At 31.7% G+C, this 13391-nt stretch overlaps 3 protein-coding genes and 2 long non-coding RNA genes across 8 annotated transcripts; 2 read left to right on the top strand and 3 right to left on the bottom strand.

Moving 5' to 3' along the window:
- Positions 1 to 6: 6 nt before the first annotated feature.
- On the bottom strand, positions 7 to 7767 carry LOC116348409 (E3 ubiquitin-protein ligase rnf146). 2 transcript variants are annotated; one of them, XM_031779401.1, is made up of 7 exons: positions 7264 to 7767; positions 7041 to 7129; positions 6853 to 6947; positions 6299 to 6443; positions 404 to 568; positions 273 to 321; positions 7 to 219 (listed from the first exon to the last, which is right to left on the bottom strand). In XM_031779401.1, the coding sequence occupies exons 3-7, from the start codon at positions 6937 to 6939 to the stop codon at positions 42 to 44; spliced, it is 624 nt and encodes a 207-aa protein (XP_031635261.1). In that variant the 5' UTR covers positions 6940 to 6947; positions 7041 to 7129; positions 7264 to 7767; the 3' UTR covers positions 7 to 41. The 2 variants fall into 2 exon arrangements, with proteins under 2 accessions (XP_031635261.1, XP_031635260.1); XM_031779400.1 differs by having other exon boundaries at positions 7041 to 7052.
- LOC116348412 lies at positions 2734 to 6662 on the top strand. The gene is made up of 3 exons (XR_004201805.1): positions 2734 to 3005; positions 3081 to 3414; positions 6211 to 6662. It is a non-coding gene; the product is annotated as an uncharacterized LOC116348412 (long non-coding RNA).
- Positions 7768 to 7936: 169 nt separating the features above from the next.
- Positions 7937 to 8673, top strand: LOC116348410 (DNA polymerase epsilon subunit 3-like). The gene is made up of 2 exons (XM_031779402.1): positions 7937 to 8135; positions 8205 to 8673. Exons 1-2 carry the CDS (start codon positions 8042 to 8044, stop codon positions 8534 to 8536), a joined length of 426 nt encoding a protein of 141 aa, XP_031635262.1. The 5' UTR covers positions 7937 to 8041; the 3' UTR covers positions 8537 to 8673.
- LOC116348408 (bax inhibitor 1) lies at positions 8653 to 11823 on the bottom strand. The gene is made up of 5 exons (XM_031779399.1): positions 11478 to 11823; positions 10858 to 11243; positions 9238 to 9305; positions 8912 to 9082; positions 8653 to 8844 (listed from the first exon to the last, which is right to left on the bottom strand). Exons 1-5 carry the CDS (start codon positions 11531 to 11533, stop codon positions 8809 to 8811), a joined length of 717 nt encoding a protein of 238 aa, XP_031635259.1. The 5' UTR covers positions 11534 to 11823; the 3' UTR covers positions 8653 to 8808.
- Positions 9312 to 10851, bottom strand: LOC116348411. 3 transcript variants are annotated; one of them, XR_004201803.1, is made up of 6 exons: positions 10591 to 10851; positions 10150 to 10278; positions 10019 to 10070; positions 9813 to 9929; positions 9603 to 9730; positions 9312 to 9500 (listed from the first exon to the last, which is right to left on the bottom strand). It is a non-coding gene; the product is annotated as an uncharacterized LOC116348411 (long non-coding RNA). The 3 variants fall into 3 exon arrangements; XR_004201804.1 differs by having other exon boundaries at positions 9312 to 9497; XR_004201802.1 differs by having other exon boundaries at positions 9312 to 9730.
- Positions 11824 to 13391: the final 1568 nt, after the last annotated feature.

The following is a 13391-nucleotide window of genomic DNA, read 5'->3' as shown; positions in this document are numbered from 1 at the left end:
ATTTATAAACGCCATCTATTGCGAATTTGTACCATTTTTAGTTATGAGGGACTGGCGCTTATGTCAAGTTTTTCAATCGTACGTCTCACATCTCGCTCCGAATTGACTAAAAGAGCTACGTATTTTAACGCTGCATTTAACAGAAAATCATTACCATAATTGTTGCTGGGTAAAATGCTATTGTTATTACTGGTTTCAATCTCAGTTCCATCGCTGTTCCTATAAATACATATAGTTTTATAATTTTTCTAGAACTTTTAATTTCTACCTACCATAAACGTAAACCAGCAACACCTTTTTTGGGAATAGTTGCGAGATCTCCTAAATGTTGGAATAAATTCCCTCAATAAATGGTGTAATTTTTTTAATTGAAAATTGAAGTTTTTTGTATGAAATCATTTACTTTTCACTTGTCGTTTTCGAGATGGATCAGTCTGGCGCTTTTGTAACATTTGATCAAAATCAACAAGGTACAAATTACCGGCAACCAAAATAGTACATTGTTTTTGTGCTTTTTTGTATGCATCTTCGATTTCTTGACAGGTTCTTTCATCGTATTGCCACCAACCTGTAATCAAAATTATATATAAATTAATTTTTATATGCACACATTCGACAATACGAAGGCGTTTTACTGTCCATGGCTAAAATTATTTTTTTAAAAACTCAACTGAATTCTAGATGACCAAAATTGTCCGGAAAAAGAAAGAATAAATTTTTACTTACATTCTAACTAGCTCTAACACGGCTCATCATATAAAACAACTTTTGAATGTGACATATATTGAAAATCATTTCGCCTCTTTGGAAAAAATCTTCCATCTCTCATATTTTACAAATTCAAGACTTTTAACATAATTTAACATCGTCTATCAGTTAGAGTTTCAACAGTACGGTCTTTTCGATGCTACTTACTAATGGCTAATCTTGATAACCGTGATCTGGGTTGGAAAATTCCACAAATTTTTGAGTCTTGTAAGTAATTTACGTAAAGAATTGTAATTTACGTATTCTACATATAGAAAAGTTCATTTATGTAGAATACTTCAAATTGACCAAAATTACTGACTTTGGATGCTCGCGTTCACATATTAAATGGACATCAAAACAGTGTAAAGCGAACAGTACAATATCAATATACCGGAAAATTTATTTTCAAACCTCCCAATAACGGAAGCTCTAAATAGCGGAAATCCCCTGAATAGCGGAAGAATGTTTCTCCATGCGATTCCTTCATTCACAGGTTTAACTGCATTGAAGAAAACAGAGACGGTGTTTCCGATTAGAATCCAAGAAGTCGAAAAAAATCAAAATTTTCTTTGAAATACACTGCCAATATACTTGGAAATAATGCTTGATGTATCGATTTATAAAAAATTCGAATTGAAAAAATATTTACACAGAAAACACTAAACAATTTAATCAACAATCAACATTCTATGATTTGAACTTAAGCCATATCGACTTAAGTCTTGAAATTCTTGAAAATATTATATTCGGTTGATTGTACTAGAGCTACTCTTCACAAGGTCGATCGAATATTCTTGCCAAATGTGTTCGGAAGGAGATCTAAAGAGCTACAAACTTAAAATCTCGTAACATCCTACCTCGAGATGTAAACAAACATCAAGCATTAAATTCACAATCCACTCAAATGGACCATTCATTTTTATTTTGATTAATTGAAAAATAGTTTCATACGTTGTGTAGGATATTCATTAAATTTTTTCATGTGATCTACCATAAGTAATCTACATTACAGTGAAAAACATGTCTTCAGATTCAAGATATGAAAGAATTTTCAACTTTCTATTTGATATAAGACAGCGACTTGAAAATCAAAAGGGTCCATTTTACTCATAAAAAATTGCAGTTACCTGATCATCGTGAAAACTTGTGAATCTTATTTTCTGATCAAAATACATAACATCATCAAGTTTTATAAAATGTCAATTCAAAAAAGTATGGATACCTCCCATGCAAAATTTTTGTTTTCTAGCTTAAATACGAAAAAAAATTGTATGAGCGGATGAAAAAGAAAAGGAGCTGGTGCTATATGTGGATCGAGACCGAAAAGACGTAAAGTGGGCAAACTTGCAGAAAACGAAACTGGAATATTAGCCATAAAATTATCCGCCACAACGGCAGTCAAAGCGGAATATTCATAGCCGTGGTCTATCTCTTGCCGAAAACACTGACGCGCTCCCTGATTGCATTAAATCAAACTAATCTGTCCAAAATGTTTTGTATTCACACAAAAAGTATTTGTGGTAGATTTACGACGTCTAGTGATGAACATATAGTTTACCGAAGTATAAGTGAATTCTACCACAGATATTTTATGAAACGTCAAACCCTTCAAGTACTAACCAAGTGGTAAGTATTACATTATTGACTCGTATTGGTTTGACGTGTCATAAAATAGCTGTGGTAGAATACACTTATACTTTGGTAACCTATGTTCACCGATAGATGTCGCAGATCTACAACAAATATTTTTTGTGTGTTGAATCTAAGAGATGGCAGCAAACATATGTTGGCAGCACTGCTTCAATAAAAATATGAACATTGGGACAGTTTGGGACAGATAAATTTGTTTTAATTTTTTAATTTAATATTTTTAAATATTGTGAACACAGAATCTCACAAAATTGGAAAGAAAATTAATTTCCATTGAAAAGAGTTTAAAACTTTTTTATTGTTACTTTTTAAATTATTTTTCTGTACTTTTTAGACTTTGTAAATGGATTTTTGTTATTGTGAATATACGAGCGCCATCTGTTAGATGCAACACAACACATTTGGGACAGATTAGTTTGATTTGGGAATTCCTATAAGAGACCACGGCTATGGGAATATCACGATATTGTGCTGCCATGGATTGCAAAGAAGAGATCGAGTCGACAAAAATCTGTGAGCTGGCGTCACTTTTGTTTTTACAGAAAGTGAAAGTTGCCAATGAAGAGACCATTTTGACCAACAACTGGAATTTTTTCTATGGGAAAGTAAATGAAATTGCAGCATATAATACTATTTTGTAATAATAATAAATTTATGTGTGTTTTCTCTTTGTCGTCAAGGTCATTGTGGACTCTTCGGATTTGAGCTGCATCGTAACTTCACCGTTGAACGCCTCGTCTGTGCAAGATGGATTCGAATCCACTAACGAGATAGAATTAGGATCGATGAATTTAACATTTGAAACTAACTAATGTAATAGCATATTACATGTAGCTGGGTCGATTCGGTGACCCAGATTTTATCGATAGAATTTAGAGGAAAGAATATGTGTAGGTTGTTGGTATCTATTCTATTTGATGTTCGTAGAAAAGGTATTGAATCCCTATGCCAATATTTTAGTCCTTCGATAATAGTTCATGGATAGATAGAGTACATTCGGGAAGAGTTTTCATTGTAAGTATTTATTCACTGCATGGCAATTGACCATATTTTTTTTGCTTCGGCAATAGACCAAGAGCCACTCCAACAAGTAACTTTTTTTTTGCTTTATGTCAGAAAACTATATTAAACCATGCAGCTAGACATACACTAAACAAATAATTTTACGTCTATCATTACAGCCCTCCCACTCGCGAAATCTGCACTATTATTTGCGGATGGAAAATACATCAACTATTAAAACGAGCTGCATGTCTATTTTGGTTTTGGAATATGTTTTGTTATTGCTCAAATATTCGTTGGTTAAAATTTCTGCATGTAATTCCGTGTTGTTTACAAAATCTGCACTAATTAATTATGTAAAAAAACTATCAATTATTTTTTCAGCTTTACGTCTGAAATTTTAAACATTTTAGTGCAGATATTTATAATTTTGTGTTATTTTATAATAAAGATAATTGATAGTGATTTTGTAAACAACACGGAATTACATGCAGACATTTTGACCAACGAATATTTGAGCAATAACAATATGTAAATAAAGTCTTTGGACTAAATTCAGGCGTTTATTGCGCCACATAAACAAAATCAAAAATATCAACCAATGCACATAGGATACTTAACGGGACTCCTACTCTACTGTCAAATACAATTTGCACAAAAATTTCCATTCGCGTCTATAATAAGCAAAAAGTCCGGTCGTATTCCCAATCTGAGTGCTCAAACCTTTCAAAACTGTCATCAAGTACCGAAAACCGATTGGTCAAGCAAACATTCATTTTTGATGATTCATATGGTTACAAGTTGTCTTGTAACTTACAAAACATCCAAATTTGAACCAAAACAATAGATTTAGACACGATCATTAGGAATCAGCAAAATGTGTAACGAAAAAATTCTAAAGGGTGTCAAAGAATGTGTGTTTACTTCACTTTATAGCATGTTGCACTGGAAAATTGATCATTTTGAACGGTGAAACATTCATCGCTATATCGAACCACGAATCAAGTGCAAGTGGTTTCTTTTGCATCGACTATGTTGAGGCACTACTATATAAGGCTAGAGAACTTTGATAAAGTGGTGTTTGCATGTTAGGATCTTCTTTGGAAGGTATTTTAGAGCCATTATTCGAAAATTTAGTGTTGAAAAGTTAGGTTAAACCTCTATTAATTGCTCCATTATCAACCAATTATTGTTGAAATCGATAGAATTCGTTGAGAACTATCGGATTAAAGACAAAACTGTGCTTTGCAAGCAGAAAAAACCACAATAATGGCTCACTTCTTAAAAAATAGCATTTCCATAAAAAAAATCTTTTTAACTCCACAAAAAGACACCTAATTAGTTATTTCTCATCTGTTTTTGGATGTATGTTATAGGCGAAGGTCCAAAATACTTGAAACGAGCAAAAATTGATTGGATGGATTGAAAGAAAGTTGAAAGAAATCGACAAATCGGTTGTCTAGAACATAATTCTGATGGCTCGATACACACCGAGAAAAAGCGAAGACAATGGTCCGTTCAGTGCAAAGTGAATGTGCTATTCGATAGCCCATAAATAAAGGTTTATATAAAAAAAACGAATTTAATATTGTATGTGTTCAATAAGAACAATTCAATAAGAACAAAAAATAAAAATAAAAAAAAATATATAAAAATAACACTTTGCACATTCAAATAATATTGTATTAAAGTCCAGTAAATTCATTCAAATTGTATTCTAAAGTCCATAAACTCAAATTCATTGAAATTGCATTGTTGACAAAAGTAAAGTAAAGCAAATCAAGTAAAATTTAACTCCATATATGGTAAGCCTATTGTAAATGGCACATCAATCATAAAGCATTTATAATTATAAAAATAAAATTTCACTTAGTTCCAGTGACCGGTTCGCGCATATTTCTATGCCTGATAGCTATGCTAAGCATAGCGGAGACGCAAGCCGCAACTCACCCGTCGCCATTCGATTTGAGCTATATTGTATGCGCACGGTCGTCTGCATAAACGAACATGTGCATTGTTCATATAGAGTGAACGGCGATGCGTCGGTTGCGTTTGCGGCTATGCTTGGCATATCTATGCTACCTAGCGTATTTAGGCAAGCATAGAAATATGCGCGAACCGGTCACTGCTTAGTTCTGTTTGATCAGTGAGCAAATTAACATCTTTTATTTGACTTCCCATGAAAACTAACTTTAATCTATTCACTGATTATTTCTGAAACTCATATTTAATGTATTGTCTTATTGACATAACATTATTTGGTCCTTCGAAACAATTATTGAACTGAGTAATAAATTGTAATTAACGATAAAACCTACGACGACATAAAAACAAATCATAAAAGTAGCAAAATGACTACAAACGACGAAAGCAGCAGTGAAATGCAGCAAAAAATAGAAGCGCAACGTGTTCATTCTCACCAGTTTGCGACTTTCAAACGAAATTATGGCAAAGATAATAGTCAACGGAAAGCACAAGACATTTGCATGTGTATTGTCTTATTGACATAACAGTATGTGTGTTGTTCAAATGGCAACGTCTGAGTTTAGTCCAAAGACTTTCTTTACATATGTTAGCTCTCGGTCTTGAAGTGGGTGGCTGAAGTTATAAACGTAAAATTATTTGTTTAGTGTATGTCTAGCTGCATGGTTCAATATAGATTTTGACATAAAGCAAAAAAAAGTTACTTGTTAAAGTGGCTCTTGGTCTATAAGTCGTAATACCAATCACTATGTTTTGTGATTGCTATCAATTGGCATGAAATTTGACCTTCTTTAAATTGAGAATTACCATTTTTTTCTTTTGCAGATATGAACTACTGTACAGACCGTCATGAATCTTGTGAACAATGACTTTAATAACCGTGTTAGTTTGAAAGAAAAAAAATTATACAAACCGTTATGTCCTTTATAAAACCATTGATACTCGTTTTGATCCAAATTACTTGTTGACGGCATTGAGCTAAATAATAGTTCCGGATGTTCAAGAAACTCACTGGGAAATTCTGTACGACACATTGCGCATCGTCGATTTTTGAGGCCCTAATTGATAAAATATCTAATTATTAATAGTTACTATTAACTACTTCCAATGAATATTATAAAAGACAAAAAATAATAGATTTAGACGTTAAAATCAATACAGTTTGAAGACTATTTGAAACAAATTATTCAAAATGTAACCATTTAATTAAACCACCAGGCGAAGGTACGCCAATACTATTAATCTTTTTCTTTAGAATTAAATAAAATAAAAGTAAAGTTTTTTTAAATTATCGTGAATATATTTCAACCAATAATCACAACAATGAACGAACTACTTGACTTAATGAAAACAAAAAAAAAATCATTTCTAAGGCTGAATATCGGAATGTCCATTGTGTAAATATCACAATTAACGATATTTTTCTGTCACTTCATTTATAAAAATGCCTTAATTGTATTTACGTACCTTGACACACAAAAAGCAAAATATATGTCCACATGGCAATTTGCTGGGATGAACACAAAGTTGTAAACATACTGGACATTCCATCATTTCCAGTTCTGTAGCAATGTTAAAATTAAAATTAATTAATTTAATTCCACATAAAGAGAACCATTCCATTTTTTAACTGATTACTCAGAGCCAGTATTTACCATTTTTGTCATCTATTGAGTTTTTAAACGACACATTCAGGTTGAGGAGTTCCAAAATTTTGAATCGAGTAGAATTTTTTTTTAATAAACTGTATACATTTGTTATTAAAAAATCTTATTGCAAAGTTTAGTAATTGATTACAATAATAAAATAAGAATATTAATTCCTTCATAAGTAAGTTAAATCTTGGACCTGTGACTTTCAACAATTAGTTAAACTAACCTTTTTCCTCCATCACTAAGACTTCACTGGCATATAACCCAGCTTTGGCCATTGCTTTTAATACACTCAGTGCTTTGCAAAGTGAAATAATCAATTCCGTATTTGCTTAAAAAATTGTTCTTAGTTTCTCGCATTTATTTATATATCTGCACTTTTGAGAAGTGAAAATAATCTTCGTAACAAAAATGTGGATCGTTAGTTGCTTTCCTTTCACACCATAGTATAAAGCAAAAACTCAATTGAACTGGCAACTGTTATATCTTCAAGTTTCCTCAATTTTTGATGACCAATTTTTTTTCTTCACTTGCTTGAGTTTTATTATAAAAGAAACAATATTCCACCTCAACACCTTTCTGTCGTATCAAGAAATCTCACTTAAAATGAGTAAAATACGATTTTTAACAGTTTTTTCGAGAATTTTGTTTCATCGAATAGTTTTTTTTTGTTACTATATTGTACTTATACTGACATTTAAGCAATAGGGTTGGGTATGAAATTTGATATTTTTGCATAGTTCGAAGCAAAACAAATAATAATAATAATAATTCAAAATTTTATACATTCAATTCTTATATGTAATTTTAATGTTATGTTCGCAAAATATTGTTTTGCATTTTATTGATTAAATTGCAGTATGTAACCCTGCACAAAAGCTGAAAATAGCGCACCAACTGTCAAATGTCACAAACAAAGTTTTGGCGTTTATTTTCTTTGCAACAAAAACTCATTTATAATTGTATATCGAATATTTATTATTCGAAACAAAAGTCGGGTCAATATGGTTGAGCGCATTCAAGATTTGAATTTGCCTAACACGAATATTATAAAGATTATCAAAGATTCCCTGCCATCCGATGTAACCATGGACAAAGGTTTGCTATCTTTCATTTTTATACTATACAAAATGTTAATTTTTTTGTTCCTTTTTTTATCAAATTAAGAGGCTCGAATCGCAATTGCTCGTGCGACATCAGTATTCATAATGTATTTATCATCAAATGCTGCTGCCATGGCACATAAAAAGAATCATAAAACTTTTAGTGCTCAGGATGTTCTCGATTCAATAAATGAAATGGATTTTAAACATTTTACCATTCCAATGAAAAATGCTTTAATCACCTATCAAAAATCAATGAAAGAAAAAAAAACAAAAAAAAATTGCCTTGAAGTACGCAATACAACTGTATCGCCAACCAAAAGTGTAAACAATAAAAATCCAACGCCAACTCTTACTGTATCACAAGACATCATCGAAATTGATGACAGTGATTAGCATAAGTCATAAGATTTAAAAGCAAGTTTTCAAAATTTTCAGTATTTTCATATCAACGTCATTTCAGTCATATGCATTATTTTAAAGAAAGCAAAAATATGAAAAACACAAATAAATAAATACATAGTAATTTTCAATTTTTTTTTTATTTCAACTTTATAAATTATCAATCATAAGCACAGCAATTAACCATTTCTAATATAATGCGGATTAATCCTTTTAAAAAACCTCGGCTATCTAAGAGCTGATCTTCTAAGTTGTAGAATTGAAAATTATTTGTTTTTGCGACGACGTTGCTCACGTTCCTCCTAAAATATAGAAATATTTAGTTGATTTGTGTTATGATCATTTCATATAAAATGCACCAAAATTCACCTTTTGAGTCAAAATAATTAGCAAACGACGGAACATTGAAACCAAATCGAAAAATAAATCCATTGAGTGTCTGATACAATCTGTTGAGCCTGCTCGTCGTTTCTCCATGATCATTTGAGTGTCAAATAATACAAATCCAGCCATAACAATCAATCCAATGTACAAATGGGCCTTATTCAAAAATTATCATTTGATTAGTGCATTTTGAATCAATAATGTTAATTGCATTTTTATTTTAACTTAATCAAAGTTATTATCGAAAAAAGAACTTTCATATCATTTATGACGTCTTTAAAAGGGGGAATAATTTCTTCACGTTATCTTACCTGATAGATAATTTGTGATTGGATGAAAATATTTGCCAAACCAAACAAAGTCATAGTACTCAAAATGCCTAGGGTTAATCACAAAGAATGGAAATAATGGAAATAATGGAAATTAATCAATATGTAATGGAACGTAATGGAAGTAATGGAAACATATAATGAAAATCAATTATGTATAATTTAAGAGTAAAGTAATCGTCACACATTTGCAACAACATTGCTTTAATTTGAGATTTGGTAGTAGTGTTAAGAATCGCGTTCTGCTGTGGAAGAAAAACAAAAACAAAATACTTACTATAAAATAGCACTTAGTGCCAAGGCCTATTTCAATTTAAAAAAAAGAATGGAAGGAAAAAAAATATCACCATTAATATATCAATCGGTCTCGTAGACGGAGTAAACTACGGGAGACGGCCGGGGAGGATATTCATTTTATTTGTACCGGGGAAGAATACGATTGTGGACCGGTTCATAGTTGGGGCAAACTAGAAAACTGATCGATACAAATCCGATACGATAGAATTAAAATTCATTTCACAATAAAGAAAATGCAATTCCGAAAAAAACACACTTACTGATCCTTTGTATTCATATTCACCGATTTATGGTATTGGTCTATTGCTCAGTGTGTTTGTATGGTTGCCGAAAAGAACACGATAGCGGACCGGTTCGTAGTTGGGGAAACTAAGAAACTGATCGATACAAATTCGATACGATAGAATTAAAATTCATTTTACAATGAAGAAAATGCAATGCAAAAAAAAAACACACACACACTTACCGATCCTTTGTATTCATATTCATATTGTATATAGTTGGGGCAAACTAAGAAACTGATCAATACAAATTTGATCCGATAGAATTAAAATTCATTTCACAATGAAGAAAATGCAATGCAAAAAAAAAACTTACCGATCCTTTGTATTCATATTTTCCAGGTTCTGACATCGTTTGTGGTCGGTTTGTGAACGATTCCCAGTGTAAGAACTAAAAATGTGTCCATATTCTTCTTCGACATTTGATGTGTCCGATTTGTTGTTCCTGTCAATGAATGAATGTTGAAAACAAAAAAAAATATGAAAAAAAAAATCTTTAAAAAATCTAAAAAAAAACATTAAATTGCATATCGTAGTCAAAGTAGGCTTTGAAAAATCATACGAGTAAGAAACTGCGTCGCACTATTGGCTAACGGTACCCGTAATCCACTGTGCGCAATGATGAAATTCATGATTTAACTTGATTTTGTATTGTGTTCAATGTGTTTCTCTCTATCTCAATCTCATTCTACCATGCAGTCAATTTAAAAAAAAATCGAAAATTCTGTTTAATATTATATTTTAAAATAATACTTACCGAATACTTTTTCTGGAAAACCGATAAGTTTTCGTTTATCCGTTTGCGTCGCCATGTTGCCGTTGTAATGTTGTTCCGATGCAATGCTACTGTGTGTACAACATTGATTCCTTGTGTGTTGTTCTCTCCACTGCTACTACCACTACCAAATCTCAATTTTCGTCAGCAAAGTGTTTGCTAACGCAGCTTCGTTCAATTCATTTGCAAATTGTTTTTAATTTATGTGTGTATATGTATGATAAAACCCTAACTAATTTCTGCCCTTACTCATAAAAATACCGCCCAAGAAAAGGAAACTTCCTCGTTCAGCAAGTAGTGCTGAACAGCTAAGTGATACAAACACCACAACTGTTCCAATCAACGCAGTGACAACCACTTGTGGCTCGACTGCAATAACCAAATTCAATAATGGCCCAATTGAGTTGCCAGTTAGAAACCCGAAACCAAACAGAGCTGCGAGACGAGTATAAAATGTCTTTGGGTCATCAATGGCGAAACTCAAGTATAACACAAGTCCAATCGAACCGAATGCTGATAATAAACCTGCTTCGAATATTCCAAGTAAATGAACAATGGCGCCAATTGCAGCGCAAATTGTTGTGGTCGTGAGACATGCATAGACTCGGACAAGGTGATGTCGTACATTCGGTTCGCTGGGGAATAAATTAGAAAAAAATCAAATGTATATATTTAATATATGTTTATAGCAAAAATTATCCTATCAGCAAAGAGCTTTAAGGTCACTTGAAGTCATACAATATTATGCGCAAAATAGTGAGCTACTGACGTAGTTCTATAACTAACTACAGAATTATCTACAGAGTAATAGTTCTTCGTAATATTTTATTACATTTGTTGTTGTGAAATCATAACAACTATTTGCTTACATTTTGTTGCCGAGATTTTCTGCAAATCTAGTAAATGCATCCGCTGCAGCAGACATTTTTATACTATTGTATTTGCTGATTTTATTTAAGATTTCCTTTATATTTGAGAAATGTTCACTGTGAAAATTGCCCCGAAATATAAGAATCACTCAATAATAAAAAAATATCTCTACTAATAATTCGACAAATTGTTTTTCTTGAAGTTTATCAAACTTTCTAATAACTGGATAATAATTTCGTATTTATCACGTTATTGATGTACGTAGAATCATGAGTATGAATATATTGTACACGTAATACAATAAGACCTTTTGTCTAATAACGTCGATGTATGTATGAACAGTGGAGTGTCATATGAGTGACAGCTATTTCACTAGTTATTATAAAAAATGTAGTATAGTAGATTGTAAGGTTAAGCCCACACACAAAACACAATAGCATATTATAATTTTTTCTTTAAACTCTTTAAAGAAAAAATTGTCTAATGTCTGAATATTGAATTAGTATTATTGATGTGAACCGAGCCTTATGACATTTGACGTTCATTTCATTGGTTTTCGAAATTTCATAAACGCTGCTTCATTCATACAGATAACACGTTTGGCGTTGTAAATACAAAGTCAACAAATCAATCTTACATTTTATTACGATATAAACTACAGCAGTGTAAATTCCAATTCAACGTTTCAATTATTCTACGATTTTGCTGATAATTCATATTATTTTCGATTTACGATCCGGAGTTCAGATAGATTGTTGAATTCAAGTCACCAGTGTGAGTAAACTAAATCATTTTACTACCGTGAAAAATATTGGTTAATTCATCAATAAGAACTATTATTTTTAATGAGAAATCAAAAATTGAATAACGTGCTTATTCCAAGCAGTAATTCCTCTGCTTCTCATTGTGAATATCATTTTTATTTCATAACACGTAATATAAGCCATTTATAACGTGAAATATATTTAAGTAGCGAGAGTCAAGCGCAATAAGGGCACACTATATAAACGCCATCTATTAATAACCGACTAACTACAATGTAAATCAAACGTATCTGTTTCCCCTTTTTATTTACTCCCTTCCCCTCTCGCTATACTTTTACATTGTAGTTAGTCTGTTTTACAAAGATGTCGTTTCTGTGTAAGATGTGTGACGTCACAATGTATTTATATGGATAGCGCTCGACTCTCGGTAATTTATTAATAAAATGAAAACTCTTTATTTATTCTTCGAAATCGATTTCGTCGCCTTCAAACAGTGTGTGAAGTCACTTTCTGGTATGAATCTCTTCTATCGACTCGAAACGGTGTCCCCGGAGTGGTCTTTTGAGTATAGAAAATAGCCAAAAGTCACACGGTGCTAAGTCAGGCGAATAGGGTGGTTGCGGAACGATACGAGTTGAATTTTTGGCGAAATGATCACGAATAACTAATGCAGTATGAGCCGGTGCATTATCGTGATGCAAAAGCCACGAGTTGGGTGCTTGGGTTATGTAAATATTTTTCATCCGGATATTCGTGGTTTTTTCATTTTTTATCATTTCGGAAAATTTATTTTTCACAATTTATTTGCAAAAAATCAACGTAATTTTGTACAGAATTGAATGCATTGATTTGTTATAAAAGAATGAAGTTTTACAAAAATATTTAAATTTTGTGATTTGAATTGAAAAATTTAATTTATTTTTTAATTTTACTTGTTTCGTTACGTTCTTTTCTCACAAATGCTCTGCTCATAACTGTATTTTGTTATTTTTTATGTTTTCATTTCCATATGATATTATTTGCATCCTTGTAAATGGAATTTTATTATCAAAAGTGTTTAGAATGTGATCAAAGTTGAACTTAAGTGCCGAATTTTTTTCAATTTTATCAGTCAAAACTCTGTATCATATTTATACAACCATCGAACAA

This window comes from Contarinia nasturtii, unplaced genomic scaffold (genome assembly GCF_009176525.2).
Source record: "Contarinia nasturtii isolate CC-2019 unplaced genomic scaffold, AAFC_CNas_1.1 Cnas_scaffold_2403, whole genome shotgun sequence".
NCBI classification, from domain to species: Eukaryota; Metazoa; Arthropoda; class Insecta; order Diptera; family Cecidomyiidae; genus Contarinia; species Contarinia nasturtii.
This window is presented reverse-complemented; position numbering and strand designations above follow the sequence as displayed.